The sequence below is a fragment of the Electrona antarctica genome, assembly GCF_951216825.1.
Source record: "Electrona antarctica genome assembly, chromosome: 18".
In the NCBI taxonomy this organism is placed as follows: Eukaryota; Metazoa; Chordata; class Actinopteri; order Myctophiformes; family Myctophidae; genus Electrona; species Electrona antarctica.
In genome coordinates this window covers 44,966,532-44,976,783 of record NC_136799.1, presented here as the reverse complement: position 1 = coordinate 44,976,783, position 10,252 = coordinate 44,966,532, and the positions used below count along the sequence as shown (strand labels likewise).

The following is a 10,252-nucleotide window of genomic DNA, read 5'->3' as shown; positions in this document are numbered from 1 at the left end:
CTGTACCAAAGCCCGCCCATATTGCATACCGTATCCCGATTGGTCCGACCTGTTCTCGGTTGTAGGAAAGAGGCGTGCTACTGAGCCTCGCCAGACCGTAATCCGCTGGTAGGCAATTTTTTTTTGCCAACGGCTGATTCGGTCTGGTTTATTAACCAGGCTAGAACTGGGTGACCATAGCAACCGTGCTCATTTTTTGGTACGAACCGACAGACAGACACGTAAACTAACAAAGCCAGTTGTAGGAGTGGTTTACACCACTCAAAGAAAAACACACATTCCACACATAAAACCCCCAGGAAAGTGTTTCTTGTGTCCTAAACATCATTCAAATAAGCTCTGCATGGTTGCAAAAGGGATGAAGCGGCCCTTTAATGAAGGCCTGTGATGTTGAGGGAGGTTTTAAGACGCGACACACTGAGGTCGGGGAGAACGAGAACATTGATCTGCAGTTGTATTAGTCCCCAAGGTGGGAAACTAGATTATCTACCACATGTTAACCAATGAGACCACAATGAAATCCTTTATTTATTGCACCAGCCCAAATCAATAACTCAATCGCAGTGCAATACAGCAATACAATATCTACAGTTGGAGGCCATCGATATTGTCCTTTTCTTTTTGCTGAGGTTTGCGTGATCTGCGCAAAAGGACAGTTAACCCATTTTGGGCGGGAACCCCTTTTGGTGTTTTAAACATTGTTATAATTTAGCTATTGAAAAATAGCAGATCTACAAGCTCATAGCGCGCCACCGAGTGGCGCGCTACGAGCTTGTAGGTCTGCTATTTTTGAAAAATCGTGAAAATGTAGAATGATTTTTTCAGGATTTAGAAGGATTTTTAAATTTTGAGGTCAGGCCTAAATGGGTCAAATGATAAGGGACAATATCGGTGGCACCCAACTGTACATCTTGACGGTCTACAAGCACAGAATACCGTTCTCAGTTGGTCACCCCAGCATAACTGGCCTGTCTCTACAGCATATCTGGTTGTCTCCACCAGGCCGAAGGCGTGGGGAGAGAGTATGTTTTGCACTCCGTCCGTGTGTGTGTGTGTCCGTCGCTCCGTCCATCTGTGTGTGTACAGCTAATCTCCGGCACCGTTGGCCCGATCCATGCCAAACTTTGCACACACACTCCCTGGATGCCAACGACGAACCTCTGCCCCAAATGTTCCGGAACGGCCTGTTATAGCGCCACCAGGAGGCCGACTTTTGTAAAAATCCATTTATTATTAGTGTGGTTGCCCTAACAGGGCAACCAGACTATTGCAATTGTAACACTTTATTATTCCATTGGATTAGTCTTTTTTTTGATTCGCTACTCCTCCCACAGTTTTGACTGTACGCACTTGAGCCATATGTCAAATTGACCGGCTTCATCGGAAAGGATGTGCTTGTATTTTTTTAAGAGAAATGTTGTATAGTTTAATTGATATGAATTTATTAGTGAATAGAATTTCCCCATTGACATGAATGGGAAAATGCGATTTTTCGCATTTTCTCACATTCAAGTATTTTTTCCTCAGAGACTGTAAGCACTATAGTTACAAAACTTGGAGGGTAGGTTCATAATAATTACTAAAATTAATTAACTTATAATGTTATCGGTCGGCCTCATGGTGGCGCTATAACAGCCCACTTTACGTTTTGGCTTATAACTCTTGCACCGTAGGTTGTAAAATCAAAATATTTTTTTCCCTGGATTTCTTGGGTTATGACGCATCTCCCCATATAGGCCACGCCCATTTGCGTCATGATAGATTTTCCGCCATTTTGAATTTTCTCCAAAACACACTTTTGGCTCCTCCTCCTACAGATTTTGTCCAAATCTCACAGAAATTGGTACACATGATCTCTGGACCTTTCCGATGAAGACACCACAGGCGGAATTTTGATAGTGCGTATCGTTCGGCCGGAATCGGCTTCCGAAGTTAGTGGGATGGGCCTATTTTACAAAAAATGCCTAAAATCCTGAACGAAATGTCCGATCCATCCCAAATTTGAATCACATGTCGCGGGTGGTTAAATCAACCAAGTACCAAAAGCAATTCCATTTTCATCCATAGGGGGCGCCGCAAATGCGAGAAATGTAACTGTTTGTCGCAAAAACATGATTTTTGGGGGATAAATCCCCTCCGAATTACTTACGCATGATCGCAGGGGTGACGCGACATTGTAATTGGCTGGCAATATCAGTGGGAGGGGCATATGTGAGCCACTGCGGCAACCACACTTTGCAATTTTTTTAAATTGCGACTTTTCTAGTTTGATATTGCTCCTCCAGATTTTGTCCATAAATCCCGCAAAACACTGTCTCTATAGTCATGTGTTCAAGATGGACCTGTCCGATATTTCATATTCCATCCTAATTGGCTAACATTGGCACTTTTCTAGTTCTTTCTGTGATAACCTTCACAGAAGCTGGGGTCAAGTCTATTTTTGTCAATTTGTTTCTATATTTTGCGGTCAGCAAGTGGCGCTTCTCCCCCAGCAAGCCAGAGCATTTTATTTTTCTCCACAGGACAGTAGCCAGGACCAGAAGGCTTTGATAAACGACATATCTAAAAAGTTCTCACGTTTTCCTGAAGAAACATAACCTGGACTGGTCTTTTGTTATGTACTTTTCCTACTCCAGTTTATCCCATTTTGGGCGGGAACCCCTTTTGGTGTTGGCATTGTGTTATGCTTTAGCTATTGAACAATAGCAGATCTACAAGCTCATAGTGCGCCACCGAGTGGCGCACTACGAGCTTGTAGGTCTGCTATTTTTGAAAAATCGAAGAACGACGGACATAGAAACATAGCTTTTTCAGAAAACTGCCAGGATGTATAGAAGACATTTTTAGAGTCTGATCTCAGGTCAAAATGGGTTATTATCCACATGAACGCCCGGCTAATTGCAGGACTGGACTATCTCCACCTTGATGATGATGAGTTTGGATGAAAACAGCTTGGGAGAAGAAGAAAAAAATCAATGACTAGTTCCTTTGTTTTCCCCCAATGTCAAGGTTTTCACTAGCTTGCATTACACCATGGAACACTGTTCTGGGCTTCTCATCTGGAAGATGACTCGTAGTCATTGGTTACGATGAGGCCAAACGTCAGGACACGGGACAGGACTTCTCCCTGTTGGTCAGCTGTTATTTAGACCTAAATTCGATTCTACAAATGTGACTAAATTTGACTGAGGGACTGCCATTGGATTTTTTAGAATTTTCGTTTCGCAGGGAATCATAGCTTCAAATTGACATATTGGTTGTTCAGTTTGACCCACCAGTTTTGGAGATATGGCTTATAGAGTAATGTCTTGCAGAAAACAGCGAGTTGAGAAAACAGGCTTGAAAGGTTCACTTCTGTGGTCTCTAACATTACACCTAGATACATGTTTGGGCATTTATTTCATATTTACATGTCGATTTCAGCTCTGACACTTATTCCAGACATGCTCTAGTATGTGAAGAGTCTGCCTGTGCTATTAACTAATTTTTGAAAAAAAAGAAAAAAAAAGTTTTTCTCCTCTGGTGAAAAGCTGGAATTTGCACGATGGCAGTCTCTCAGTCAAATCTGGTCACAAATGTCTTCTAAATCATGACAGTTTTCAGAAAAACCAAGAGCTTGTAGATCTGCTATTTTTCAATAGCTAAAGTACAAGACAATGCTTAAAACACCAGGCCACATTGTGACCTTGTGGAATCTGCTATTGTCATCACTTTTTCCGTTCGACAAGCCGACAATCCTGTATGATGAAGTAGGGCATTGATGTACGAAAAAAACATACATGAAATATTAAGTATTAAGTATTCTGCAACAATATCAACGAGATATCAACAATATCACCCCATAGCTCAGTCACATGTAACAAAGTACATTTACTCAAATACTGTACTTCAAAGTACAATTATGAGGTTCTCTACTTGATTATGTGCATGTTATATACTCCACTTGTATTGTACTTTTTACTCCACTACAATTATTGTGAAAACTTTAGTTATAATAACGTATTTTATACATTTCTTTGTTGATTTAGATTGTCATCACGAAAACATACATTAACCAAATGAAGCCCTATTTTATACTTAAGTTTGTAGATATGCTATTTATCTTTTTTTTTTTTTTAATTTAATAAAAATAAATATTAAAGCCAATACTTTTGAAACCCCGACATCCATCCGTAGCAGAGCTACAATCTCATTTGGCCCCTTCTACACCCCCTTCCCACACAAACCCAATTGACTGACTTCTATATGAACCAAACCTAAACCTCCATGAACGCGCCAGATTCATGGACGGTTAAAACCCATTTAGACCTGACATCCAAATTTTAAAAAATGTCTTCTAAATCATGAAAAACCTATGTTTCTATATCAGTGGTTCTCAATATTTCACGTCAAGGACCCCCAGAATGATCTGTATTTGGCCGCCGACCCCCGTCTGAAAATACGTTGTTCCAGCGGACGCTCCCGGAAGCAACGATTTGAGCAAAAACGTTCGCTCTGAAAGAATATATTTTCAAAGACAATGCGCCACATTTTCACGATTATTCAAAAATAGCAGACCTATACAAGCTCGTACGAGCTTGTAGATCTATTTTTCAATAGCTAAAGCATAACATAAATGCTTAAAACACCAAAAGGGGTTCCCGCCCGAAATGGGATAAGCCCCCCCTGCAGTTCCAGACGCGGCCATAAGGGGTATAGGGGCGCCTTCACCGTTTTCCCCACACCTACTGGTTAATGCGTCAGTGTGTGTGTGTGGGCTGTGTTGCATTTAGGTTGATAAGGCAGCAGTCTGATGCTGTTGTTCGGAAGGTTAAATGCACGTGTGGGCGGCAGTGGTGATTCACTGAATCGGCAACATGTATCATGAGAGAGATGAGCCTCGTATTGGGTCGGTGTTGGCATTCATCATGATGTTTCTTAATGGTGTGTGTGGGCGTGCTGTTGTTTTCACATTTGAGTTTTAGTGCACGCACTCCCCCGATTTGGAATAAGTCTTCATTTTTCGCAAAAAAACTATTTTGCACTTGAAGGGGGTGGATTTTGGGAAATCATTTAATACGAATATGGGGTATGGAAACACTTGCAGAAGAGGTTTCTGATGAGAAAGCGTTGTACTCTCATTTTATCGCTTTTGAACAGTTGTGCGATGGGGAGCCAATGGGTGGGTGGCCAGGGTGGGTGTGATGTTGGCTGGGGAGCCAGTGGAGTGAACGGTGGGTGGGTGGGTGGCCAGGGTGGGTGTGATGTTGGCTGGGGAGCCAGTGGAGTGAACGGTGGGTGGGTGGCCAGGGTGGGTGTGATGTTGGATGGGGAGCCAGTGGAGTGAACGGTGGGTGGGTGGGTGGCCAAGGTGGGTGTGATGTGGATGGGGAGCCAATGGAGTGAACGGTGGGTGGGTGGGTGGCCAGGGTGGGTGTGATGTTGGATGGGGAGCCAGTGGAGTGAACGGTGGGTGGGTGGGTGGCCAAGGTGGGTGTGATGTGGATGGGGAGCCAATGGAGTGAACGGTGGGTGGGTGGGTGGCCAAGGTGGGTGTGATGTGGATGGGGAGCCAGTGGAGTGAACGGTGGGTGGGTGGGTGGCCAAGGTGGGTGTGATGTGGATGGGGAGCCAATGGAGTGAACGGTGGGTGGGTGTGATGTGGATGGGGAGCCAATGGAGTGAACGGTGGGTGGGTGGCCAGGGTGGGTGTGATGTGGATGGGGAGCCAATGGAGTGAACGGTGGGTGGGTGGCCAGGGTGGGTGTGATGTGGATGGGGAGCCAATGGAGTGAACGGTGGGTGGGTGGCCAGGGTGGGTGTGATGTGGATGGGGAGCCAGTGGAGTGAACGGTGGGTGGGTGGGTGGCCAAGGTGGGTGTGATGTGGATGGGGAGCCAATGGAGTTAAAGATGGGTGGGTGGCCAGGGTGGGTGTGATGTTGGATGGGGAGCCAATGGAGTGGGTGGGTGGGTGTCCAGGGTGGGTGTGATGTGGATGGGGAGCCAGTGGAGTGAACGGTGGGTGGGTGGGTGGCCAAGGTGGGTGTGATGTGGATGGGGAGCCAATGGAGTGAACGGTGGGTGGGTGTGATGTGGATGGGGAGCCAATGGAGTGAACGGTGGGTGGGTGGCCAGGGTGGGTGTGATGTGGATGGGGAGCCAATGGAGTGAACGGTGGGTGGGTGGCCAGGGTGGGTGTGATGTGGATGGGGAGCCAATGGAGTGAACGGTGGGTGGGTGGCCAGGGTGGGTGTGATGTGGATGGGGAGCCAGTGGAGTGAACGGTGGGTGGGTGGGTGGCCAAGGTGGGTGTGATGTGGATGGGGAGCCAATGGAGTTAAAGATGGGTGGGTGGCCAGGGTGGGTGTGATGTTGGATGGGGAGCCAATGGAGTGGGTGGGTGGGTGTCCAGGGTGGGTGTGATGTGGATGGGGAGCCAGTGGAGTGAACGGTGGGTGGGTGGCCAAGGTGGGTGTGATGTGGATGGGGAGCCAATGGAGTGAACGGTGGGTGGGTGGCCAGGGTGGGTGTGATGTGGATGGGGAGCCAATGGAGTGAACGGTGGGTGGGTGGGTGGCCAGGGTGGGTGTGATGTGGATGGGGAGCCAGTGGAGTGAACGGTGGGTGGGTGGGTGTCCAGGGTGGGTGTTATGTTGGATACATTTATTTACGCACTCTCCTAGCAGTGCTGTTTTTGAAGCCTCTCTGCACTGTCTGCAGGCTCTTGAGGTGCGTTGATCATGGACGTTAGATCGGTGAATATATTTCTCCAAACCGCCTCGGAACGGATGTGGGGAGACTAGTAGTAGTCAACGATAGAAGCGACCTCAAACGTGGCCAAAATGTAAATTCACCGGACAGTCGTCACGTCCATTCACGAAAGACGGAGGGGTCCCTTCGTCCCTGTGCTTGGAAACCAAACCTAACCAGCCCCTGTCAACACACTCCTATTTATTTATTAACAGTTTCACTGCCTAGGCCGAGATTGGACGAGATAAGGGTTTATAGTGTTTAATAATGTTTTTTTTACCGGCTCTTGCCGGCATCGCCACCAGGCAACGCTTCGCTTCTGCGTTGGCGACGTCATCGGTTATTTTCCATCTTCGGGTCCCGGGCTAGACGGACGCGATCCAAAAAACGTTTTTTGTATTGGAATTGTATTGGAGCTGATCATACAAAACATCATGACGTTTTTGGGGGGGTCAATTAAAAAATATCGCGACCGCACGATCCGTTTGCAGTGCTTGCATGATGAAAGAACGAAAGTATATGTGCCCCTTTCAATCCCAGCGCGCCAGTTACTTGGCCCTTGGATCGAAATCAATCCAAAAATATACCTGTTCTCAGTTATGCATTCCCTCCATATTGACGTGTGTGTGTGTGTGTGTGTGCGTGTCTGTGTCTTCGTGTGCGTGTGTGCGTCTGTGTGTGTGTGTGTCTGCGTGCGTGTGTCTGCATGTGTCTGTGTGCGTGCGTGTGTGTGTGTGTGCCTGCCTCTTAGCAGCAGCGGAAGGTTCCGGGCCTCCTCCAGCGGGTGTGTCGCGTGGCCCTGCCCCTGTGGCTGCTCTTCATGGCGCTCCTGCTGCTGCTGTCGCTGCTGCCCTTCATGGGGGGCGACGGCCCCAGCTGCTCCCTGACCAACAACTTCGCCCGCTCCTTCAACATCATGCTGCGCTACGACGGGCCTCCGCCCACGTGAAGCCACCACGGGACTATAGCCTCGGAAAACCCCAGACGTTTTTATTTCCAGGGAGGAAAAACAAAAGAAAAAGGTCTGGGACCGAGTCCACTTCAATATATAAGCGCAAACGTCGATCGCTCTCTGCTGATTTCTGATCGTCTGCACCTTTTGTTAAATTGACGCAGACACGCACACACACACACACACACACACCCACACACACACACTCCTCTCTCTCTCTCTCTCTGGCGCTCTAATTAATTAGTCTCATGTCGCGCAGCTGCGTCTGCCTTATGCCATAGAAAGCACAGGTGGACCCCAGGCTAACGACGGACAGACGACGGAACCGCCGCCGCCCACGTGAAGCCAAGAACGGACCATGTTGTCTTCTGAACCTCTCGTCTTTATCGACGTGGGACGGTATTACTCCAGGGACCACCGTTAGCTGGGGTGCCAAATATGGACCCCTTTTATTAAGGCCCACGCATGCTCCTATAGTTGTTTTTTTTAGGTGATAAGGTGACCACCACGGCGGTTGGGGTGGGGGGGGGGAAATACAACATGACGTCAGCGAGCAGCGGCGATGAGCGACTCATCACTCACCCCCACCCCACCAGCACTTCTCTCTGTTTTTTGTACTAAGCACCGTCACCGCGTTCGTTCGCCCTGGCTCTCTCCGGAGGGGGGGGGGGCCCTCCTAAACCATGGTTTAGGTCAGGAGGTGATGGACTATCCCGCCGAAAAGGTGAGTAGCTTATCACCTGAAACTGGTAGTATGCGTGGCTCTTTTTTAGAAGTCCTGTAACTCCTGTGTACAAATGGAGCGGAGAGAGTACGGCTCAGGGCAGGCAGCCAGCACGGCTGAACACACTCTCCGAGTTAAATTGGTGCTGATGATTTTACCCCCCCAAAAAACTGTATCAAAGGGGGGGGGGGGGGGGGGTACGTGGCCTAATGCAGTGGTTATCAAACTTTTTCATGTCAAGGACCCCCAACTTTACACTAATTAGCCCGCGGACCCCCATTTGAAAAGATATGCCAGGGACCCCCATGAGAGAAGATTTTTACGGCTCTAGCAGTGATTCTCAACCCGTTTAATTTCAAGGACCCCCCTCTTCCCCCCCAGTTTGACATGCAATGGGCTACGGCGGACCCCCATTTGACCCTGACGGGTCCATTTGGTTCCACACTATCATCTGGGGGACCCCCCCCCCCCCCTGGAACTCCCTCAAGGACGCCTGACCCCACCTTGAGAACCACATGGCCTAATGCGTATCAAAGTAAAACGGTTGTGCTCAACCTCTGAGTCCACATCCCAGGTTAACCCCCTGCACGTTCAGCTCAGCCCCTAGCTAAAAGAATACAATCAAGGGACGACTCTCACGCTCCTCTCGTCTGAACTTTACAGTGGCGTGCACAGACATTTAGAGGGGCAGGTGCTCATGGGGAAAAGAAAAGGGCACCTTGTGCAGCGCGTGGAACCGGCCGGTTGCCTTAATAGTGTGAGATTTATAGATTTTGGGGCATAAATAATATATTAGCTCTTTTTTTTTTCTCAAAAGGGCACATTGCTGTCCAGAGGACAAGGGCAGGTGGTGCTCTAGCACCCCCTAGTGTCTTTCTGTGCACGCCACTGATTCCTGTAGCACCTCTACACAGCGTCTGTCCCCATTCTGAGAAGATATACGCACAGTAGCAGCAACATGTACCAAATCCTCTTTTTGAAAAGTAGCTTCTTCCTCTTCTTATTTTGCAGAATGTACCAAAAATCGACCCCCTTTTTGGGGGGGGGGTTGACCTCTTAAGTTTGTTTGAATGTTTTATTCTCTGACGATAATACTGTAATCTCTTTTTAAGCCCTCTCGCTCATATTGCATGTGAGATATATATATATTTTTTTTAAAGTGTATAATTATTTTATGTGAGCTTATATTCTGCATTTATGATGCCTTGTTTTTGCGCGAACGCCAACTTGTTGTCCTCTTGCCATTTATTTCCAGGGGGTAAGAATTGTGCACGTCTTTCACACGTCTATTCACGCAAACCAAAAATAGCAGATCTAAAAGCTCACGCGACTCCACAGTGGCGACGCGTTGTGAGCTTGCAGATCTGCTATATCCGGCGCTGCTATATTAGTCTCGCAACTTAACCCATTCAGGACGGGAAACCCCTTTTGGTGTTTTAACTAAGCATTATGTTATACTTTAGCTATTGAAAAATAGCAGATCTACAAGCTCGTAGCGCGCCACTCGGTGGCGCGCTATGAGCTTGTAGATCTGCTATTTTTCATTTTGATGTCAGGCCTAAAGCATAACTGGGGCTCAGCAGTCTTTGTGTGTGTATCCTGCTGCTTTTGACCCGTAGAAGGGCTTTTTTCCATGAGCTGCTGGGAGCGTTTTTGGACTTCCCTTAAGGTGCTATTTTGTGTTTTGTTGTCCTTCACACTGCCTAAAACCACAGCAATACCACGTATGAGAACGGCAATTAAAAAAAAAAAAAACCCGGGTCCACCTCCGCTCCCTGACGTCTCCTCGAGTCGGGAGCTCACCGCACAAGCATGCACTCTCCCCTGACATCTCCTTAAGGGACA

At 47.6% G+C, this 10,252-nt stretch overlaps 1 protein-coding gene across 1 annotated transcript in view; it reads left to right on the top strand.

Moving 5' to 3' along the window:
- The window catches only part of syne3 (spectrin repeat containing, nuclear envelope family member 3), a 93,553-nt gene extending 85,645 nt beyond the window's left edge, over window positions 1-7,908 (top strand). Inside the window, exons 17-18 of the mRNA XM_079527561.1 lie at window positions 3,078-3,133; window positions 7,483-7,908. Coding sequence (XP_079383687.1) covers window positions 3,078-3,133; window positions 7,483-7,680 — 254 coding nt within the window. The 3' untranslated portion in view covers window positions 7,681-7,908. The remainder of the gene's footprint in view (window positions 1-3,077; window positions 3,134-7,482) is intronic.
- The last annotated feature ends 2,344 nt before the right edge of the window (window positions 7,909-10,252 follow it).